We start from the raw sequence: 23,069 nt of genomic DNA, 5'->3' as shown, positions 1-23,069 counted from the left end.
GGAGAATTGTATACGGCCAATAGATATCAACATTGAAGGTAATACTGAGGATTTTAAACAATTTCATTCGCTGTTTACTACCTGTGTCACGCAATTGCTGTCACGCAAAAAGGGCAGATTATCGGCAAAATTAGTGATAAACATAGGCCAAAGCGGGCCACTAAAAACCATTTCCCCAGAGATTTTTTTGGATATCCTATTAGATAAGTGTCTAGTTAACCCATAAAAATTGTTTTTACGATATTTTAAGTTATCGCACATAGAAAAAAATGGCAGAGTTTTACTGCATAATTTTGCTCGCTACTCATTTGCAAAATTTGCCTTTGGATTTATCCCCGTTTCAGGCTAAAATTAATCTCGATTTGTTTTATTTTTCGCTCAGTCATACAATAAAGACCTAATTACATTATAAATATTATTAAATGATCAATAAACAGCTGCTGTATAACGCGCGAGGCGATTAAACTTTCAAAAAAATCAGTCAAACCGGAAGTGGATTTTGAGCCCAATTGGGGCGAAATCTTTTTTTGCATATTTATTCGAAAGGAAGCTGTATTAGGAAAAACTAACTACGGTCCGTTTGGTTTCTCACTAGGACCTTTCTATGGGAAAAATATGAGCGAAATCGTTTATTCCATTTGTTCCGCTGTCTGGTTGATAATTCTAGAAAGTCGCACTTAATGCTCGAAAAAAATTCAAGCTTGCTTAAAGGATATTCTTTCGAAACAGAAGTTGCGCACATACTTACACGATGATTATGATTAACCTTCCTGAGTAAAAAAATCTGTCACCCACTGTGCAATTATACGTACTTCATATATTCTCTTCTGTATAATCTTTCAAACAATAATTGCACGAGGATCACTTGGATACTTAAGAGGATTTTCTTTTTACTTTCCCCAATTTGTTCCCCACCTTTTCCCTGAATCTCATGGTCCAGAACTGGCGTGATTGACAAATGAAAGACTTTTGTATGTATTTGCGTCTTTCCCGTTAGATCTAAATCTACGATTATTCCTCTTCCGCGGTGGGAGGTTCTACCTGAGCAGGTTGTCTTTGGCAAAGAGATTGGTTGCGGAGCATTTGGTAAAGTGTTCAAAGGCACGTTTAGGGAATCTCCTGGAATTGAAGTGTTTTATGAGCCCAGGTCACAGCTTGTCGACTTCCAAGCGGGTCGTACGGTAGCGATTAAAGTTTTAGGAGGTAAGTAGGGATGTCTTTATTATGCTGGGAAAATTTAAGAATAATAGCTAGGCAAAAGAATTAGGCATATGCAAACCGCACATCTGTAAACGAAAAAGACAGGATTTCAGTTCACGCGTGGGCCCAAAGTCTAACCATACAACATGTGTTTATCCTAATTTTAATACAATGAAACTGTTTTATTACACCTGTAAACAATATCAACATGTTTACTCATTGTCGCTTACTTGTTTTTTTCTACATATTTTTACAATGGTAATTAACGAGCATCGTGGTGATATTATTTAAGCATTAAAGTGACATTTATTGCGCATAAATAATTAGTATAATAATGTAAATCATTATTTATTCTTATAGATGGGTAAACGGTTCTTGAGTGGCATAAAAATGTTTATCTGAGCCAAATGCAGTTTTACGTCTTCTAAAATTGATCCACACAACTTCGCAGCCGATAACACATCAAATTGGTTTATAAAAACTGAATTAGTCTGTATGCTTTATGTCTATGGCCAGGTTGTAATTTTCAATTTTGTCAAAACTCACCTCATGATTGTATCTTTAGACAGGACAGACGAGGAAGCCAAAAGCCAATTCCTGGATGAAATTGAACTCATGAAGGCGATCGGCTCGCACAAGAACGTTCTCAGCATGCTGGGCTGTTGGGTTAGCTCGGATCCCATCTTTCTTGTGTTAGAATATGTTCCGTATGGAGATCTACTGCACTGGCTGAGAAACAAGAGAATACAGGTACGGTAAATAACTCCGTGACGATATACTAGGAAAGGCCTGGCCCACGGTTGTTTCCGCCAGAGCAAAGAAGACCATCTTCAAAACGAATAGCTAGTTTTCGGTAAACTTTATCAGTCTTGACTTCTCACGTCAAAAAACAATGTCACCTTTTAGCCTTGCTGGTGATTTCTCTCAATTCTCTTCACACGCCTCTCTGATTTACAATGCGTTCCATGCACCGTATATTCTCAATTACTCACCTTTGCCTTCGAGCAAGTTGTTTTAGGCAAGAAACGCAATATTTCTTTTCAATTTCCAAACTAGTATTGTACTGTGAAGAATTTTATTTTCTGAACTTTTTCCTTCGTGTAGAAAAGCTACCAGAAGAACTACGATAACAGCAAACACTTGGCCCTGGCTGCACATGACGCGCCCCTTTCCACTGACCATGACTCAAAGCTACTGTTATCGGGAGATAATGAAGGAACAAAGAAAATAGAGAACTGTAGGTCAACCATGGATCGTAAAGAGAGTGACTCGGCTTGTTCTTCTACCCTTAACAGTGAAGCTGTCACTGGGAAAAACACAGTAAAAGAAGCCAAACCGGATGTGGAAGGAAGAATATTGAATCACTACGAAAAGGAACCTACTCGCAGTAGCGAAAACAGTTCCAATGGCATTACGCAACAAGAGGAAGATTTCTCAGTTAAGGATCTTCTTTCCTTCGCGTGGCAGATAGCGCGCGGAATGGTATGTCGACAGGCTTGCTAGCTCCAAATTCCCAAACGCAAGGATTTGAAACGAAGATTGTGGCGTCATATTGAATTCCTACGGCCAGGCTACCAGAAATAATCCTTCTTCCATTGTGATACACATTAGAATCGGCAATAAAATAGTAATTCGTTGCTCAAGTGTTAGGTATTACACCAAACAATAGAAATATGATAAAGTCAGACCATAGAAAACTAAGTCTGAGTCGTCTTCAGCTTAACTCCAGTAAAAACCCGCCAGGAAGAACCTAACATTTAAGAACCTGTTAGTCAGTTTTCCAAGTTCCTCGTTTTTCGGTTAAAGGCCGTTACTTTAATTTGACAATTTTATACCAGTTGGTGAGCTCCTTTAAGTGTGTAAGATCGTTACCAAGTACTGATCTCATTGTGTGTTTTTCTTTTTATCCACCTTTTGATCGTTCGCAGAATTTTTTATCAAGCAACGGATTTGTCCATCGTGATTTAGCAGCCCGTAATATTCTCCTTGCTAAGGACAAAGTTGTAAAAATATCTGATTTTGGATTGATGCGGCAAACTCACGACAGTGTTTACCAAGTAAAGAAAGGGAAAAAGTTACCCGTGAAATGGATGGCGCCTGAAGCACTCTACAACAGTGAATACACCACGAAAAGCGATGTGTAAGCTTGATTTTGAACTTAATGGAATTGCAGTGCAAAGGAGTTGTAAGATACTTTATACTCTTTTCGTCTGATGGGTGAGGGAATGGTTTGGCAGTTTCCTTTTCCACTAGCCTTACCTTCTAACCTAAACGCCTTGAAATAGGAATTGCGCATTTTTACTACCGCTTGCCACTTTGTAAGAAATCCTCCCCGCATTTTTGTCTCCCAATATTCGATACCACAAATCTTATACTTAGGGTTACGCACATCAACCCCCCCCTCCCCCTCCCACCTCTCCACAAAACACATGCCAGAGAGAAATGTTAGTTCTTTCTGTGGATTTTGAATCTTCTAATGACCTCCGGTTTGAGCTAGTTATCCAGAAATTTCCCCCTTTCCTCACTGGAAACAAAATCAAACTAAAGCCAGGTTGTAAATTACCCAGCGTTATGCGCGACCCTAGAGAATAGAATCATGAACAATTTCAAGGGACTAGCTACTGTTTAGTGTTATGCTACGATTTTCCCGAAACTGAATTAAGTGGAATGAGACCCGTTGATGTATTTATTTATTTATTTGTTTGTTTGTTTGTTTTTATTTATTTATTTATTTATTTATTTATTTATTTATTTACATTTATTTTTTTTTTCTACTAAGGTGGTCTTTTGGAATTCTTTTATGGGAACTTTCCACAATGGGTGAGAAAAAAGTCGAACAGTTCTCTATCTCGTTTCACCCCGGCCTGACGTGCATTTCTCAAAAGTCCCGAAGCAAAATAGCATTTCGACAAAATAGCATTTCGGACCAGCGAAGGCTTCGGGAGGTTAGAGAATTGCACGCTTGAACCGAACTAAAAAAAATTGGTATAGTTTCGAGTCAAAGAAGATTGTAAAGATTCCATGTACTGATATCAATGATCAAACATAGAAATACGTCCTTTTGATGCTACCATCGTTTTAAATTAGCAAGTAATAAATGACTGTTGGTCATATCGATGTAGCTGTCAACACGATAAGAGCTTCAGTACGTGTGTTGCCTTGATCGTGTCTAACTGACGTAGCCTTTGTCTAGATCTTTTAAACTCAGCTCTGATACGTTTCGTAAATATCTGCCCATGAAAACCTTCAGGTCGATAACTGACCGTTAAAGGTAAGCATACAAAATAAATATTCCTGCCTGCACTATGAGTCCAAAGCGGTCTATTATTTTCCTCATATTAAACATTGTTTGGACATATATACTTCTATACGCATACTCAAGTTTAATAAAGTTCACTGATCAGTAATTCCTATCACAGGAGGAAATCCTTATCCTGGAATAAACAACAAAGAGTTATACAATCTCCTCAAGACAGGATATCGCATGGAAAGACCAGACACGTGTTCTGATAAACTGTAAGTAAATATGTTAAAGGGACATGGTCAGCGTTCTTACCGCGCAGACCTGGACACTAGTTTTCACGTTTTGAAAAAGACCACTGTGGACTTTTTTCAAAACAAACCTTCAGAAATCTGCTTCAATCTTCTCAGTATTTCACTAAATGGGAAAATTTAGAAGAAAAAAAAAAACACTGAGAAGATTGAAGCAGATTTCTGAAGGTTCTCTACGCGTATTTTGATTTCGGGTTAAGGTGGACTTTTTTTCAAAACGTGAACGCTGACCATGTGCCTTTAAAAATACCAGTTTGACGAACTCGCTGATTCGGTACATCAGAAATTTGCATTCTCTATACCAAGGCATTTAACTCAAAACCGAAAAAAAACACAGAAATTTCCGAGGTAAAGAACATCTAAACATTTGTAGAAAGGCTGTGTCACTGTGTCATAGTTACTTGCTCGGGTTAATGGGCCCCTGGTTTCCTCCCCAATAACAGTTTGTTGTATCTCCCATTATCGTAAAACGCTCAATTTCATTGTTAGAGATCGTTGGCTGTTTTTTTTTTCTGGGGCGCGGGGCCTGATGTCAAGAAAAGCCAAGATAGCACAGTAGCAGTGCCTGAGAGAAATTCCTCGTACACTTATATGGATCTACATGCACTGTTCAATTGCCTTTGCAATATGACATCTGCAAATTGTTAGATGTTTTAGTCTTTTCGGATAAGGAAGATAAACCGTAGGTCCTGTCTCTTGCATCTTCAGTGTTATGGTCAGCAGGGGACGTTAAAGATCCCACACACTTATCGCAAAGAGTAGGGAACGGAGTTCCCGGTGTCGCGTTCGACCCTTATTTCACAAGTTGGTGCTTCACATAGGGTTAACTTCATTGCGCCTTTCCACTTTGGACAGAATTGTCCAAGAAAACTTACTAAAATAACTATGATAACTATCTTTGAAAAATCTATAACCGTCCTTTTCAGGTATCAGCTGATGTTAAATTGTTGGAAGGAAGAACCCAGTGAGAGACCGACATTTGAAAGTGCAACGAGATCACTGGAGCAGATGCTGCAGGAAGACACTCCATATTTGGATCTGGAAACGTTGGATGAATCGAAGCCATGTTATTGCAACGAAAATCTTTCCGACGACGATATCCCCGTGTAGGGACGGCAAAATGACACAGGAAGGGAAAGACTGAAAGGATTTATTATACGAGCTGGACAATATTGCCAAAAGTAAACTGATGACGCTAGCTCGTAGTAAATGCGACCAGAGCGAGACAACAACGGCAGCTTTATTGTTAGTGCTGATTGGATCATAGATCAGAAAGAGTACAAGTTAAAAAGTGCCTTGGGTTCCTTAAAGCGCGAAATAGAGCTGGCAAACTTGTTGTTGTCGCCATCTAAGTTAACGGTCGTGATAGAGAAGTCATAGAAGACAGAGAGGCAGAAAGCAGTGTACTTACATAGCCAAAGTGCTTATGGTAGTAACAAATAATCTGCTAAGATAAAGACGCTAAACGCTGATTTCTAATAGTTTAATAATTTCGAGGCTCTTGCCAATTACACGGAGATAGCTTGGCCAAAGTTATTGTACCTAAAACGAGTCAGTTACTGGTCTGTGTATCTGTAATCATGACACGTAGTCTTAATGGCTATATAGATTCCGGGAAACTTTAAATCTTAGCAAAAACCAATCAGACCCCAGGTAGGATTATAAATACGTGATCACTTCAGAAATTAAGCAAATTTGTCGCACACACAAGAAGGGACGTCGTTTTATTTAAGGTATTCATAGCTGAGTGACAGAAGTTTCGCTGGAATCGCAAATCTTAAGCCCGGGTCAAACAAGGATTAGAGTTCAAATTCTCGCTCTCGTTTGGCCTGAAACTGTCATGCGCTCTAATCGACTTTGAACGTGGTCATATTTTTCATAAGGGGCGATGAGAGTTTGACGGACTCTCGTTCTGAGTTGATGATAGTCGATGAGAGTAAATCAAAAAACTCTCATGAGAGTCAAATCTCATCAACTCTCATCCTCGTTTGGCTTGGGCTTTACGGTTTCGAATCCACTGAAGTTTGAGTTTTCCAAAGATATCTTATTAAGTTAGTCTTCAGTTCTTTCTTCCAGCTGACATGTACCATTAAGTTCGTAAGCCGGTAGTTTTCACGAAATCAAACATTGACCACAGTTTTTAGAGGGGAATAGAGGCTGATAGAGGCCAACTTTTCAAACGTTAATCAATGGTCAAAATAAACAATCGAGTGGGACTAGACACTAGAAAAATAGAAATTGGTTATTCTGAAGCATTGATGCAAAATAAAATAAAAATCTGTACGAAAGGGTTTTTTTTTTCGGAAAATATTAAAATATGATATTTTGCCTACTGTAAATCAAAAATAAGCCCCCGGAAAATAACCCCCTCCCAAACCGTAGATGCAAAAATACTTCTGAATAAAAGCTCGTGGACATCTTCAAGAAAGATATTACTTTCTAATTGTAAGCCCCTATCGTAGTGTCTGTTTTTTGTATTTTGCGTTGATAGAGAAGGCTTAAAGAACCGTATGTTTGTTTCACGGCTCAAGGGCTGGGTTTTGGGTTTCATATCGTTATGTTTTATCAAATAGAAACGAAAATTTCCATTCGGAAATAAATGAATAAACAATTTAATTCTCCTAGCTAAACCGCGCCCGGATTGCTCGATGACAGATTTTTGTCTCACCCTATATCCCACTCGGGAGCCTGCTGTTACCTTATCTGCGTCTTTAACTTCCTTTCTTCGATCCACATCCCGCGAGACGTTAGTCCGCCCCTGGTTCTGTTTCGTACTTTTGCTTGGAAGATCACGTGTTATCAAAGTGACATGAATCATTATCAGGTGAACGCTCGCTCGAAGAGGAATGTCAACTTCTCTGGAGCTTTCTTCGTCTTTCTTTGCCTCTTCCAGCGAAAGAACTTGGGGAAGAAGTGTCATTAAGAGTGTACATGCACTGGAAAGCTCGAAGTTAAGATAAACAAAACGGTAAGCGAAATGTTACTTGTATTTTAATTCACAGCTGAGCTCGTGCGAAAGCATGGCGTACATACTCACATGTTCAAGTTTGTATTCAGTTCTTTAGTTTTACTGTCAATTATCACCAAATTTTTAACGCATTTGGGTCAGTTATGCAACACCGAATTTCATTCAAACGCAATTCACAGAGTAAACACTCGTTCAAAATTTTGCAAAACTGCAGCGTAAAGCAGTTGTGCTGGGGTTGTGCTGCAATGGTGTCGTTTGTCATTGTTAAAAAGTTCTCGTGTTGCATGTATTCAGGGCCATCTTGCTTTTAACATTAATCTTAACCACTCGGAAGGCCTGTCGTTTTACTAAATGACTGGTATTTTTAGCAAATTGTGTGGTTCCAGATAATATCCATACTCCCAACACATGGGGATTTGGAAAATTTCTGGAAAGTGGAGAGTGGGTGGGTATGGGCTCTAAGGCCCGGGAAATTCTGGAGAGGAGGGGGGCCGGCAGTGAAATTACCTTTCCATATGATTGAGTTTGATGCAGTGCAAACTAGTTTCTTACTTACACTGTATTGTGCAAAATATTTACTTTACATCGAAAAAAATAGTATTGATTTCATTTAAAGTTGGTAAGATTTCATTAACCAAGGGATATCTAATTGTTGTTTTTTTGGCTATTTGTTTTTAATTTCTGGGTAAATTGGCTTTCTCGACAAGAGTGTTACTTTGGGATTTTGTGATCATGTTAACAGTGAATGTTATCACCACTTTTCAAATATGCTTCTACATTTAGCAGTTTTCTGATGTGATTGGAATGAAAGGGGTGGTTATACATCAAAGTAATTTAACAAGTGACTGCTACACTGTACATGTAGGTATTTTTTTTTTTTTTTTGATGAGATGTCTGTATATTGTATTAATAGTATGAATCATGTTAAGATATGTTCCAGTCAATCGTTTTACACAGTAGTCATGTTTACAAGAGAAAGGGGTGTAATGTTTAGAAGATTACACATTATTTTAATGTCCATATGCATCAATAGATTTTACATTTCATGTAGTTTTCTGCTGAAACGTACTCCAACCATGCAAATTCTCTAAGCCGTTTTAAATTAAAGACACATTTTTTTTATCTTGAAATCTCCTGAGGATTTGCGTCTGATTTTCATTTCTTTCCGATAGACGACGCTTGAAGTGGTTTCATTGTTGAAGGTTTAAAAACGTCACGTAGCATTTTCAACCTATCTAAATGGCCAAAAGATGAAGCACATGGGAATTCTACAAGACAATTGCACAGTTTTCAGGGTAGTACCCAGTTGTGTGTCCCTGGCACAGGCTAAAAAAAAATGGATCCTTTTAAAATAATCTGCATGAAATATGCACACCCGTGCGTAAATGGGAACCCTTTACTCTCTTGCTCTCTCCAAGATGGCCAGAGTGAAAGCTGTTTGCATCTTCTTGTTTTTTACAAGTAGCCTGATGAATATTACACTGTATAAACAGCTTTATGATACTAGTTCATAGGGATTAGGAAGAAAAACAGGCAAATGAGCCCATGGCCTCTGTCATTTGGAAAGTTATGGGCCATTTATAAAAAGTTTGGGCCATTAGGGTAAATCAATGGGCCAGGAAAAATTTGAACAAAGGTTATATAATTCTTTATTGCTTGTATTTTACACTGGTTCAAGCAAAGTGTAAATGCAAAGTCACAGATCTCATATAGCTAATAAAAATTACATAAGTACTGTGTAACTTACACAAAATTAATGAAATTATACAGGTTTAACGTTGTTCTATCAAAAGTAACAATTTCATTGAGATAAAACTATAGATTCTGAACTGGAACTGAAATTCTGCTCCTCAGAACTAGAATGCTTGGAAGATACACTTTGATTGTGAGTCGTTTCACCAAACCTTCATTTTCGTCATTGTTCACAGGATCATGATTTTGCTCAGTTGTGACGGACTTGACGTTCGTGGTGAAAAATGTTGACAATTTTCTCTAAGAGCTGCCCAATTTTTACACTTTTTTGGGAGGCATGTTAACTTTAAACAAATGAGGCTAATAACAGGTGCAAATAATATTATATTCAAAGCGGCCTATTAGAAAAACAAAACAGATGACAACACTAAAAGGACGTGGAACTCTGAGCAAGAGCCTCATTTGCAAGCAAATTCCGGGTTGAGGATCTGGGAACAATAATAAGGCAAACATGAAGCAAAAAGTCGAAATGAGTGAAGACACTGTGGTTTTTCGCTTGTTTATTCCTCATTGTATAATCAACGGTTTACTGAAAAACTCTAGTAGAAATATTAAAACTAAAGTTGTCCGACATTTCGTTGTTGCTAACATCATTATCAAGGTAAAATGTTGTATTGTGCTGCATGGTTATGTAAATAGTTTTTGGAGTCAGTTTGCACATTTAAAGTTGGCTTTAGGTCTTGAATAATTAGCATTTCGTTGATGAGACAATCAAATTTGCTGTGGCATTTCTTTAAAACTGAGAAGTTGTTAATTAGCTCCGGTTTTGAGATCCTGTGTGTGTTCAACATGTGCTTTTCAATTGATGAATTCTGAGAACTGTGTTCAGCAACACGTTGCTGCAGGTGTTGGTTGGTATAACCGACAGAGTCCATAGACTCTGTGTTAGACCACATTTGAAATAGTACACCAGGCATTGTTCGCTCACGATTTTAGGCTTCTTTTCCCTGAGTTTTAGAAGGTCTCTCTATCTTCAGGCTTGTGAAAACTAGTTGTAGGCGCACGCCGTTTTTGCTGTCCAGTGATTGGAGTTGTTTTCTTGTTTTGTCAGCTGATCTCTGGTCTTTGAACAGAATGGGGATCCTGATGGGTTCTTCTTTTGATTTCGTTAGACACACTGGACCTGTTCGGTTTGGCAATAGGCTTGTCTCACTTCTGGATTTTGGCAGAAACTTTGAAATGAAGTCTCTCAGTCTTTTGGACCTGAAAATCGTTAATTATTCCAAAATTTGTTTATGTGTCGTTGTTGCTGACCATCCCCCAGGGAGTGATCCAAGAGCTAAACCGACCGAAATTTAAATTTTTATGGAAAGGGGTAGACATAGTCACACGTTTGTCAGCAATAAATGATTATAAAAAAAGTGGTTTAAAAATGATTGATTTAGAAACAATGATTACATGTACATCATTAAGACTCGCCTTGTTAAGGAGAATTTTCAGCGAAAATGATGGTGCATGGAAGCATTACTTGAACTTCAGGAGTACTGTCCATAATCCTCTCAATTGCTTTTGCATGGCCTGATGGTATGGTCTGTTGGGTCTTCCTTTTTTTTCTGATATGCCTGTTCTCCTTTTCACTGATTGCTGAACTGCTTGAACAATGGTAGGAGAAGAAGTGTCAGATGAAGATTCTTCTTGGCTTGTTGTGCTTGAACTCTCTGATTCAACTCTGCTAACATTGCTGAACGTGACGATGTCATGCACTCTGAGGACTGCATCCATTTCTCCTAGTAAGGAGACTTCCAGTTGGAACCACTGCTTTTCAGTTCCAATCAAACAAACAACAAAACTTTATTTTCATACAGTCATACATATATGTACAATGTCTGTTACCACCTGCAATTAGCAAAGCTATTCGGGCTGGGAAGTGAAGAAGAAATTGAAAAAGAAAAAAACTATTACAAAATGGTAATAATTTATCTTCATTAAAGAAAAGAAAAGATTAAAAGTAATAAGAATGATAATAGTGAATAACAAAAGTAATAAATAGCAATAATAATGAGTATAAAAAAATAACGCTAAAGATTTTAAGTAAACTACGATTGTATTCATTTCAACATGGTCATCCTTAACTTAAAGTAAATTAAACATTAAGTTATGAATTGTTTTCCAGAAAGCTGTTTTAGGTTTGTCTGTTGTAATTTATTGAACCAATCCGTTGATCCGTTGTAATTTAATGACCAAATCCATCGATCCATTAAAAAAGGTCCAACATTTAAATCCAAATTATATTTGTTGCTAGGATTTGTGAAAAAAAAAGGTGTCTAGAGTTGTTTTGTGTTAGCTAAAAAGCAATCAGCATTTTGCCATATTAGCGATAAACTAAAAGAACTACCTCAACATTAGAAATCTGTTGTTGATCCTGACTTTTTATCCATACTCTGCAACCTCCATGTCAACAGCGACTTCATTCTGTCCAATTCCAATGTAGCATATCAATCGACCTTAGGGTTGCAGCAGAAACCATACCTTGAGGTCCATTCAGTGTCATCTCAGAACATCCTGGTATAGAGTGAACTGAGTTTCCATACTTAACGAGCTGCAAGCATGTGCATGCATTCCTTGACCTTTTCTGTAGCCTCTAGTAAGGTTCTTTGTGTAGGAGGTTGTCCGTTTTTATACACAGCGAAATCATTGTAAAGCTTGCCAACAGACTTTAAAAGTCTTGCTGTTTTGTAAAGAGGTGTTATTATTTTTAATGAGTTTGATTTTGTGACACAAATGCCTGTTGGTTACTCAAACTGGCATTCCAAAACAGGGCCATCTTGACTTCCTTCAACGTTGGTTCCAGCAAAAATCTGAACCCTACCGTCCCCATCAATCTTAAAGAGATTTGCTGCTTCATAATAGGTTAAAATGATTCCTTTCTGAAATGGCAAACTGTGCATCCTCCGTTTTGTGCTGTGTAAACGACGATGATGCGTTACAAAGCATTTCTTTACTGCAAGCAAAATCCAATTTCCGGGGCCAAAAATTGGATAAAACTGCAATCTGCTTCAATAGCGGGATCTGCAAATCTGTTAAATTTTTTTTTTGTTGGTTAAAAAAAAATGAAATGAAACTTCCAACTTTTTTAGAATAACTTGCTTTTTCCTTTGTGCCTCCATGCTACTGATCAGTTCACCTTTATACTGTAGCAGGGGATCCCAATTCTTAAAGGGTTATGCTATGCAGGTTGAAGTGGAAAATATTGTGAAAAATATTACCTGAGAAAATAGAGAAATACTGGAAAATGGAAATGGAATTACCGGCAGCACATTTCATTTTGTCAATAAACATAAGGCCTCCATTTTCCTTTTCATTTCATACAGTGTAGATCATGTTACTGATACAGTGGACATTGGTTGAATGATAAAAACAGCACTTGATTAACATATGAATTAATGCTTCTACATAATTTTTTTTATTGAATTAATCTTTATATTTTTAAAAATACTTTATTTGTCTGTTTTAAAACTTTAGTAATTGTGAAGAACAGCTCCCACTAACCGACTGTCGGTCAACTGTCGGTCGTTTGTCGGTCATCTGTCGGCCGATAGTCGGCCGTCTGTCTTGCCGTTTGTCGGCAGGCTGTCGGTCATCTGTCGGCCGAGCTGGCAAGACGAAACGTACACGCCATACTACAGCGGTTTTCCTGCATCACCTGGAGAACTTGGTCGTAGTGCTCGTGTATGGATGCCAGGCTGTGTGTACTGACGCGACTTGTAGCTTCCCTTTGCTGGTGCTGCTGGACTTGCGTGGGTTGATTTTCGGTCTCTGCATTCTAATTTTTCCAACCTGTGCCTTGAGCTCTGCGATGACTTTCTTGGCATTAACAAGCCGCCACTCGAGGTTTTTTACAACCTCGGCTTTGGTTCTGACTAGGTTCGCCAGCTCTTCGGCCTCTCTATCTTTCTCTTCTATTTCCCACGCCAGCTCGTTCTGTGCTACCTTATTCTACTAAGCTTTCAAATTAGGTACATACAAATTACAAATCATATACCACAATTATATAACATAATAAATAACATAATTAAAATTGCTTTTGACGCTAGAAATTTCAGTAGAAGTAAACCCACATTCCGGTAGCACTGCCTTCATCAGGGTGAGCAAGAAACTAAACTATTTACATTCCTATGCAAACAATACAAAACTGTTTATATGTGCACTAAAGAATCATTACAGAAAGGAGAAATCACGATTGATGCCAAGAGAATAGAGGATTCTAAACATGTGTCTCATCTCCTTGGGCTGTCAGACATCCTTATAAACCAGGCCAGACTTTAATACTGCTACATGCATGTCTTCAATTGAATGGCCCGGACAATTAAAATGTTGCACCATAGGCACATCAAGGCGGCGCCAAGGCAGTGTCTTCCATCGTTGCAGTACTGCAGTAGCACACTGAGTCTAGGTTACTTTCTTTTGACCTGACATTATGTTGCATGGTATACCACCTGCCAAGCACTACAGGTAAAACAAAGATCAAAGTTTTGGTGCCACTGTTGTCCTGTGGTCAATGTCTGGCAAAATTCTTTGATGCCCGAGTGCTTCTCCCCCATCAAACCCCAAAGCAAAGACCATGAAGTCACAGTACTGTTGCTTGGCCGTAAAAATTTGCTGTTGACACTGATAGTAGAACTGGTGGTTTTTCTTGAAGTTAAAATTTCCTGTGCTGCCCTTTTCTGGACATGAAGGTTTGAGAACATAACTCTCAAAGTCACAGTTTTGGACACAGTAAGGGCATTTGACCTCTCCACAGCCCTTTCTACAACAAAGAAATGATTACAGGAAGTCAGATGAAGCATATCACCATGGATGTTCTTCATTTATAAAGAGTCCACATTTAACTATCTTGAAATTGACATATGTCTCTTTCATTTTCTCTTCATATGCATTAATTGCATCCTGTTCATGTTTACAACCATGGTGAATTGCATCAATTCTGGATAACAAATTGGATAAGGGAGCATGAGGGCAATGCAGGATTTGTTTGACATATACTACCTTTCATTGCGAAGCTTTAATCCTACCAGCTTTGTGTTTAAAAAAGTTGTTCCCCTTGGCCTGACTGATGGTGTCTCTCTCTACTTGAGCAATCTGCTCCTTGGATACCTTAATAGGGACCTTTAGCACCGACGCCGAGGACGTGAACGTCACCGACCGGAAGTTGAGAAAATGAACTTTGATGCTACTACGCATGCCCAATCGTGCGGAACTCGTCGTCCACACCTCGTTGAGGACGTCGTTTGCCGCCATTTGCCGTTCAGTGTCGAACGAAGGTATGTTTTATATGTTTACTGTCTTTTGCTGACTTATTTTGGGGATTTTTTCAATTTAAAGTGTCGGTATGTGGACAAGATAGGTACCGGAAGGTTTTTGATCGAACCGTGAAGAACCATATTAATTTCTTGTTTTCTTTTCACCTGCAGAAAGAGCTTTGAGCTTTGCAGCTGTGTTTTATACAGTGATGGCGGATGATGATACAAAGAGTACAGGGTTCGTACATAAATCTTATAAGTGCTTTTTAAAAATATAAGTCGCATGCTTTCAACTGCATTTCATTGTAGCTTTGAAAATCAAAGTTGTCCGTTTAAATTTGCGGTTACCGTATCGACCAAGTTCCTTCTGAAATGTTTTATTTCTCACTAAGTTGTCGTTGATACTGAATGAAGCCTAAATTGTCGTAGAGGGTAATTTTTGTAATCAAAGATTGCCAACACGCGTTACACGTTTTATCCTATTTTAATTTTAGCCGGAAAAAATAAACAAAGGTTTATTTACAACTTACAGCACTGAAAACTTAGTATATACACTTGAGGCCTCGAGATTAATTTTACTCGCAATGCAGAGGGTACTTTTTTTTCTACAATTCAACGATTCCCAAAACGTATTACATGTTTTACCTTATTTTACTTTTAGCCGGACGAAAAAATAGACAAAAGTTTATTTACAACTTACAGCACTGAAAACTTAGTTTATACACTTGAGGCCTCAAGATTAAATATATTTTACTTGCAATGCAGTTTAAATAATATAAACTGCATGATTGTAAAAATAATTCCACTCACTCACTCAATCCTCTTCGTGCCCTTGGGCACATAAGGCCGTAAAAAATTCCATACCTAATAAAACAATTGTATTTGTTTTCAGAAATTATGCAATGAAATGGTCAGAAGAACATGATCGCATGCTTTGCACAGAAGTCCTTGTCTTGGAACCATGGAAATTCCCTAAGCAAAGCAAAGAAAGAGGAGAGGTCTGGGGCGAAGTAGCATTACGTTTAAATGGCACAAACTATCCCAAATTCAAAGTCAGTAAGCGTTCTGTCAGGGAAAGACTCACTCTTTTGGTCAACAAATACAAAGAAAAGACGAAAAAGGAGGAGCAAGGTTCTGGGATTGAATGTGACGATGAAACCGAATTAGAGAAGGCATTGTCTGAGATCATCGAAAAAGACCAAGCAGCTGATTTGGAAAGGAAACAAAATTCGAATACTCTTACTAAGAAGAATGAAAGTGACAAGGCCTCTGCAGAAGAGAGTAGATTAAAGGCCATGGAGCGCCTGGGGCAAACCAAAAAGAGGAATGCTGATGCAAGCTCTGATCAAGTTACTCCACCAAAAAGCAGAAAAAGCACCACTGAAGCTGCGCAAATTCTGAAAGAAAAGTATGAGAATGAAAAAGAAATCAGGAAGGAAGAAATGGAAATTAAGAAGAAAGAACAAGAAAATAGAGCTGCCGAGCAACAGATGCTGATGGATCAGCAGAGACACAGCCAGCAACAATACCAGGATGTATTAAAGGTCATGACTGAACAGCAGCAGAGACAGGAACAGCAGATGCAAAATTTCCAAATGCTTTTTTTGCAGCAGCAACAACAGCAGAGCCAGGTACTCATGGGTTTACTGGAAAGAGTCCTGCCCAAGTCCTCATAAGAGGAAGGCAAAAGAGCTGTTGTGGTTAACATTTTATTTAATGGTCAATTTTTAAAATTAAAATTAAAAAGAGATATAAAGTTGCAGTTTATGAAAACCTAGGTGAACCCTTTCACCCCATGGGGTGCCGAGTTAAGAACTGAAAAAAGTTAAATTTAATATTCATGTTTTGTTACAATTTTAAGTGTAACATGTGATTTTCATGGCAACCAAATGTTTTCCTTTAGGGTTGACCAAAATTTATATTTTTGTGTTTTATCTTTTAGAAGTTTTGAAGAACATACCAGAAGAGATCGAACCTTACTCAGTGTTATTGTCTTTATTGTCTATTTTAATGTATTTATTTTCATTTTTCTGGTTAATCAAGGGGGTGGGTAGCCACCCAACCCATCCCCCTGGATCCACCCCTGAATGATCCCTTCCCTTTTTGCATTTTTTTTTCTATTTTTCAAGAGGGGGTGAGGTACTTTCAGTCCACCCCCAGTCTAAAAAAAGGCCAAGGCTAATAAGGGTTAAAGGACCATTCTTTGTAGAAGGGGGGGGTTGTTGGGATGTTTTATTTGTTCCTGCAATGTCCCCTTCCCTACAATCTGCATTTTTTGCCCCATAACATGTATTGTATGTCCAGGAAAATAATGCTGTATCATAAAAAAATATGTTGGGATTTTTTATTTGTTCCTGTAATGTCCCCTCCCCTACAATCTGCATTTCATGCCCCATTACATTTTTCGTTTGTCCAGAAAAATAAAGCTGTATCATAAAAAAAATATACAGCTATTTTACTTTATTGAAAGTATTGCTCCAGGGCGGGGGGCTCAATACCAAAGTAGTCGCTGGTGGTATTACCATAAAGGCATGTTATGGCATTACGAAGTAGTGTGCACACAACATACATTTTACCGACATTGCTTAGGCCGATCTTCAAATTCTTTTTAAAGTCAAGAAATTTGAAAGAGTTAATGAAATCACCGAAAAGCCATTCCACTGAAATTCTTAACGCGCTCATGGGTTCGTTGTAATCCTGCATCGCGGGTGCAAGTGGGACACGACGAAACGGGGTTTGAAGATGCACACGGAGAGGGTAGGCCAAATCTCCATATATACACATGGGTTGGCCCACTGGAGAGAAAGCATACTGTTGAAGGTCACGCAATAGTCCAGAATCTGCCAACATCCCGGCGTCGTGTTTACGCCCCTCTAAAACAAAGAAAATAGGAGGTGAGAATAGAAATAGTTTGGGAAGTTTGTATAGCTAAAAACAATAAAAACAACTTTCAATATCATATTTTATTTTGTGATCGATTGTGTTTTAATAATAAAGTTCATTATAAGTATTAAAACAGAATCAAATTAAAAACTCACCAACTGGTCCATACAAGTTTCCTATTAGTCCATTTGGTAGGGACAGGGATTGAAATTTAAGGGCATGGACCCTTTTATGTCCATTATAAACTACTCTCTGATGTTCTCCGGGTCTTGAAATGGGTCGTACTGTCCCATCGACGAAACCAAAACAATTGTCAAGCGGGGCGCCTTTTCCTGATATGGCATCTGCATAACGCTGTAAAGCCCCAGGATTCAGAAGATCTCGATTCCATTGGGTTATGAGGTGGCCGTGAACGTCAAAGATATAGTCCATGACATCATTAGTGATCAAACTTATAACAGAAACCGGTCGGCCAAAGCGCGGAATCATATCACTGAGTCGGCATGGATAGGCAACTCGTTTGAGAAGCATACATAAGGCTTCTATGTCATCGCAAATACTCCTCTGCTCGCATTTAAACACTGGTGGTAGTTGGAGTGCTGCAACAAGGCGAGGAAGGTCTTGCTTCTCAACACGAAACTCTGCTTTGCATTCGGCGGAGTTCATAGAATCCAAATCGAATCGTTCGTAGTTTCCATGAGGGAAATCTGGATTTTTTGAACTGAAGGTATCGTAAAGCAATAAAAACTCTTCATCTGAAACAATTTTGTCGGCGTAGAGAAGTATGAGCAGCTCACGAAATTCTTTGAAGGACATCATTTTCTCTGTGGACTTCAACTGGAAGATACTCGTCCTCGTAGCCGGCGCGGTCTGCTAAATGTTTATGTTTCCCGCCGTAAATGACGGTCCCGTCCCAGGACCCACTCGGTCAAACAAGGTCTCGTCCACGTCCTCGGCGTCGGTGCTAAAGATCCCTAATCTTTATCTCCTGACAAACCTTTAACAGTTCAAAATAAGTTAGTCCTTCCCTTGATTTGTTGTGCGCCACTGAAAAAAGCAAGAGAAGGGACTGGATACTAGTCTTATTAGAGAAACTGATGTAAAGACTTGATACTTGTTTATGAGAATAAACAATGCTGTTTAGGTAAAAATATTGAAAGATTATGCCAACTTCTGACTGGCCTTTGCTTGGATGGGTAGTGCATCCTTTTTGAGCAGGTTACAAAGGAATATCAAATTGATACAATCATTGAAGATTTTAGCAGGTGATTAACTATGATTTACTAACAACTTTTCAATTTGCTTGGCCAATGAGCTATTGAAATTGTCTGAAATCCTGCATTTAATTGATAAAATTGTGATTTCAAAATGGATTTACCAAGGGGATGAATGAACTTTGTGTCATGTTATGCAATTTGGCATGAGTAGAAATACACATGTGATTTCAAATAAGACTCAGATGCACATGTATGATTGACCCCTATTGCACACCCCATCAAATAGAATTACAAAAAAGGGCTGACTGTTCAATTCAAAAATTCTCAAATCCAGGATAGAAAACTGCATGAGGTAAAAATCCTCTTGTACTTTTTTTTTTATTGTAAGTTGAACTACCGTAATCAGGGTCAAAGCTGGAAGTATAAAAACAAACCAGTAACTGAAACCTCTCAAAAGCAATGAAACTCTACTAAAAGGCAGGATTTGACAAAAACATGCTTTGAACCAATCAGCCCAACTCAAAATAAAGTTTATTTACAGATCACTCTGCACGAAACCCCATATAAATGCCAGTTGGGGAGGAAATTGCCTTCTAACCCTTAGCACCACACAGGATGGTGCAACCTTTCTGTTTCCCTTACCTAGGCGACCATATTTTTCTAAGATGAACTGCCGGTAAGCGGCTTTCCGGAAAGACGATGTGCTATTATTTTCACGATCGTTTCTAATGTCTCCTCTGTTCCTTATACAAAGTTCAAGAACTTCTGGATCTAGACAAAGCTTCTGAAAACGTCATTTGTTGGTGGTACAATTTTTATATCCACAGCATCTGTTTTCAACCTCCTGTGCCATTGGTTGGCATTGCTGGCATTTGCACCAGCTTGGTGTTGGCTCACTGGGTGGCCGAGGTTGCTGGGAGCCACCACTGCCTGCAGTCAGCACAGTTTGCTGAGCCTGGGAAGGGCCAGCAGTATCTTCTGAGAATGCGTTTGCATTCCCAGACTCATCATGTTCTCCATCTTCCATAATAAGGAGGCTGTCGACATACTCCATGCTCCCCACACCTCGACTGAGTGCTCGGACACACAGCTGGCGTACCATTTGTTCATCTACATGTAGGGTTCCAATGAACTCCTAAAAAAATAATAAGAGAAGCATTTAGTCCTACAGCTGCTTTTTTGACTGGAAAACTGGAAAAGTCAGCAAGTGAAATTTATTTCATCAACATCCATTTTCATATTAGGAAATTGACTTGACTAAGTGAAATATTATATTTCACAGGCTGATTCCTAACCAATTGGCTACTAGAGCCCAATTGTAAAGCCCAAATAAAGCAAATATGGCACTTTTAATAAATATTTCCAATGCTACAACATATTGGGGCTTTCTAAACATCTCAGGATATTACCACATGAAAAACATAGGAAAGTGAAACTATTTATTTCAGCCATGTGGATTCCAAACTGAGTAAGGACTTCATCTGTAACATCTGTTACAGTTATTTATTTCACAGTCTGATTTCTAACCATTTTGGCTACTATGGTACTGTAAACCAAGATAGAACAAAACAAGCCTGATTCATGTAGTAAATATTTTCAATGCTACAAAATCCTCCCTGCTGTTCCAAAGCAATCCAAGATAATAATAACAACAAGATCAGTTTCGAACACAAAAGCTCTCATTTTTGTTTGTCACCAATACAACTTACTTTTACTCTCCGGTTCTCCAATATCCTCTCGTCTTCTTCAGACAGTCTTTCTTGATTTGCTTCAGCTGCTAAGTTCGTTCACTTTGTCCTTTATTTATCTAAATGTGTCGAGATAGCATCAAACTGTAGGTAATTTATTCCAAATGAAGACTGGTTTCGAGTGAATGAATCTCAAAACATAATATTTTACCTGCTTGTTTTGGCATGACTTTTACTTTGTACCACACGTACACAAATCAGTGCAATTCACCTTGGCTGTTTTGCACGGACAACCACAAGTTTTAGCCGTTGTTTTGAATGAACATGTCGTTTTGCAGTGGCAAGGATCGATCTACGAAACAAATATAACAACTCGCACTTAGCACATTCACTCGCAAATGCATCAGATAACACGAATAACAAGAAATAAACAAAAGAATGCAAACTTACCGCAGCTGAATAAATTATTGCTTTCAGGAGTGACGCTGACAGTTTCCATATTAAACTTTGATAAATAGGGGGAAATAGCGAGTACAACAGATGGAAAAACGTACTGTCAACACCATGTGCGTAATGGCGGAAAGTGAAACTCGCGCGTCAGGCAATATTCAAATTAGCCAAACTCGCGCATGTCTCCTGGCTGACATGGTTCCTTTAAAATGATCAAAAACAGTAGGAATTGTGCAGCTTTTAACGACATAGCTGTCGGTATATTCAGGGATTAAGCTAAGTGCAATCAGTTTGATTTGACATTTGCTTGGAGCTGCATCAAACTCTTCCATTTCAGCCTCTGTGGGCCCCAAATTTCTTTACTGCAGCAGGTTGTGGAGATGAATCAGGAATTGGTTTGTCACAATGGTTAGCTGTCTTATCATCCAATTCAGCTTTCATTTTATTAGCTGAAGTAAAGTTTATATCTCAGACCCTTGCAAACACCATGTGGTCTACGTAAGTGGGGAGAAGCCACGGGCATTTAACTTGCATACATGAAAGTTTGCCATTTATTTTTGTCCACGCTTTCAAGTAGAAAAGCACACTGGCTATGTGCAAGCATGATTCTGCTAGCCCAGCCTTACAACCTAGACAGTGAGTGACAAAATTGTTTCTTCTGTTTCTGTGATAATCCAAATTGGCATCAAAGAGTCATTCATGCTCTGTAAATGTCTCACCTTGGCTACATGTAAAACGAAAAAACTTACTTGCGATGATGACACTGCGATAATTACACTGCTTAACAAGGGTTTCCAGCTTCTTAGCATAGTTAGATAATGGAAAACTACTTAAATAAGCCTTTTTTCCATTTCTTATTCGCATTCTGAGATATCAATGTAAAAAAGAAAGCTTGAATTGTAGATCTGAGTTGTATTTGCATTTGATTTATTTATTACATTTTATGGCTAAGGCTAAAGAAAAACAAGGCCAAAGGATGAACTGCAAAAGAGTCAAGGACCCCATATTAAAGCAGATCACCTAAGATACTAAGATAAAAAATACAAAAAAGAAAGTAAAATTATAATAGTAATAAATAATTAAACAAGAAAAATATTTAAAAATTTTGCTGATCCATAAAAAACATTCTAACTAATGCTTTAAAAGAGTTCACACTTGTTGCCTCACGAATGAAATGTGGAAGCGAATTCCATGTTTCCACTACTCTATGAAAATAAGAATATTTAAGGACGTTCGTTCTTGCATATCTCATCTTTACTGTTAACTTATCATTACGTCTAAAAGTATAGTGATTAGTTTCCTTAGGACTTGAGTAAATCTCTTTATGGTTATAATAATACTGATTAAAGATAGAGACTTTACGGAAGTAACGTCTATGTCAATAATCCCATTAAGAGCTTTATATAGAAAAGTAACATCTGCTAACAATTGCCTCTTTTCCAAAGATAACAAATTTAATTTATTCAGGCGGCAAGCATAGGTGTCCTCAGTCTTTAAAATAAATTTAGTTGCCCTTCTTTGAACCTTCTCCAACTTTTCAATGCCTTTTGTAGTGTAAGGGGACCAAATTAGAGAACAGTATTCTAAGTTGGATCGTACAAGAGCACAGTAGAGAGTTCTTAGAGTCTTGTGATCATCAAAATCCCTGCAAGTTCTTTTAATTAATCCTAACATCCTATTTGCTTTGGCTACAACTTTGTCAATGTGCAGATTCCAACGCAGGTGCTGATCAGTGGTTATTCCAAGATCTCGGAATTCATTGACTTCCTCCAAGATAGAGTTGTGTTAAAGGAAATTTGAGATATAAGGCTGTTTCTTCTTCGTAATTCTCATTATTTTGCATTTCTTTACATTAAAATCCATAAAGTTGTGTAAGCTCCATTGGTGAAGATTATCCAAATCCTCCTGAAACATGTTTTGATCTGCGGCAGAGTCAATGATCCTGAAAATTTTACAGTCATATGCATAGAGGGCGATGGTATTTTCTGGAAATACAACATAGGGTAGTTGGAAATCCTTTTCTATTTTCCCTTACTGTTCCAGTCGCCAAACAACCCTTGTCATGTAGGTCTTTGAATAGTTGTGGGCTGCTGTAAAAATTGTCCACAAACAGGTGGTA

The 23,069-nt window shown here is 38.3% G+C and overlaps 3 protein-coding genes and 2 pseudogenes across 3 annotated transcripts in view; 2 read left to right on the top strand and 3 right to left on the bottom strand.

Annotated features, from left to right (window-relative positions):
• Window positions 1–7,356, top strand: part of LOC144652240 (uncharacterized) — a 19,140-nt gene extending 11,784 nt beyond the window's left edge. Inside the window, exons 11-18 of the mRNA XM_078512260.1 lie at window positions 998–1,203; window positions 1,766–1,950; window positions 2,305–2,682; window positions 3,129–3,340; window positions 3,980–4,020; window positions 4,620–4,716; window positions 5,679–7,213; window positions 7,257–7,356. Coding sequence (XP_078368386.1) covers window positions 998–1,203; window positions 1,766–1,950; window positions 2,305–2,682; window positions 3,129–3,340; window positions 3,980–4,020; window positions 4,620–4,716; window positions 5,679–5,862 — 1,303 coding nt within the window. The 3' untranslated portion in view covers window positions 5,863–7,213; window positions 7,257–7,356. The remainder of the gene's footprint in view (window positions 1–997; window positions 1,204–1,765; window positions 1,951–2,304; window positions 2,683–3,128; window positions 3,341–3,979; window positions 4,021–4,619; window positions 4,717–5,678; window positions 7,214–7,256) is intronic.
• A 6,580-nt stretch (window positions 7,357–13,936) lies between these two features.
• LOC144648296 (uncharacterized) lies at window positions 13,937–21,759 on the bottom strand (annotated as a pseudogene).
• Window positions 14,922–16,781, top strand: LOC144647728 (uncharacterized). The gene is made up of 2 exons (XM_078507406.1): window positions 14,922–14,950; window positions 15,605–16,781. Exons 1-2 carry the CDS (start codon window positions 14,922–14,924, stop codon window positions 16,386–16,388), a joined length of 813 nt encoding a protein of 270 aa, XP_078363532.1. The 3' UTR covers window positions 16,389–16,781.
• LOC144647727 (uncharacterized) lies at window positions 16,900–18,570 on the bottom strand. The gene is made up of 2 exons (XM_078507404.1): window positions 17,751–18,570; window positions 16,900–17,585 (listed from the first exon to the last, which is right to left on the bottom strand). The coding sequence occupies exons 1-2, from the start codon at window positions 18,412–18,414 to the stop codon at window positions 17,173–17,175; spliced, it is 1,077 nt and encodes a 358-aa protein (XP_078363530.1). The 5' UTR covers window positions 18,415–18,570; the 3' UTR covers window positions 16,900–17,172.
• A 287-nt stretch (window positions 21,760–22,046) lies between the features above and the next one.
• Window positions 22,047–22,813, bottom strand: LOC144648295 (uncharacterized; annotated as a pseudogene).
• Window positions 22,814–23,069: the final 256 nt, after the last annotated feature.

The sequence above is a fragment of the Oculina patagonica genome, chromosome 4 (assembly GCF_052425735.1).
Source record: "Oculina patagonica isolate OP01 chromosome 4, crgOcupat, whole genome shotgun sequence".
NCBI lineage: Eukaryota > Metazoa > Cnidaria > Anthozoa > Scleractinia > Oculinidae > Oculina > Oculina patagonica.
Note: the sequence above shows the minus strand (reverse complement) of the source record. Positions and strands in the feature narration are given on the sequence as shown.

What these genes read in the sequence shown, in the direction of transcription:
- LOC144647728 (XM_078507406.1), top strand. Translation starts at nt 14,922, where the DNA reads ATGGCGGATGATGATACAAAGAGTACAGG. An exon ending in GATGATACAAAGAGTACAGG is followed by an intron (nt 14,951 to 15,604) that starts GTTCGTACATAA and finishes ATTTGTTTTCAG; the next exon opens with AAATTATGCAATGAAATGGT.
- LOC144647727 (XM_078507404.1), bottom strand. Translation starts at nt 18,414, where the DNA reads ATGATGTCCTTCAAAGAATTTCGTGAGCTGCTCATACTTCTCTACGCC. An exon ending in AAACTTGTATGGACCAGTTG is followed by an intron (nt 17,586 to 17,750) that starts GTGAGTTTTTAA and finishes TCTTTGTTTTAG; the next exon opens with AGGGGCGTAAACACGACGCC.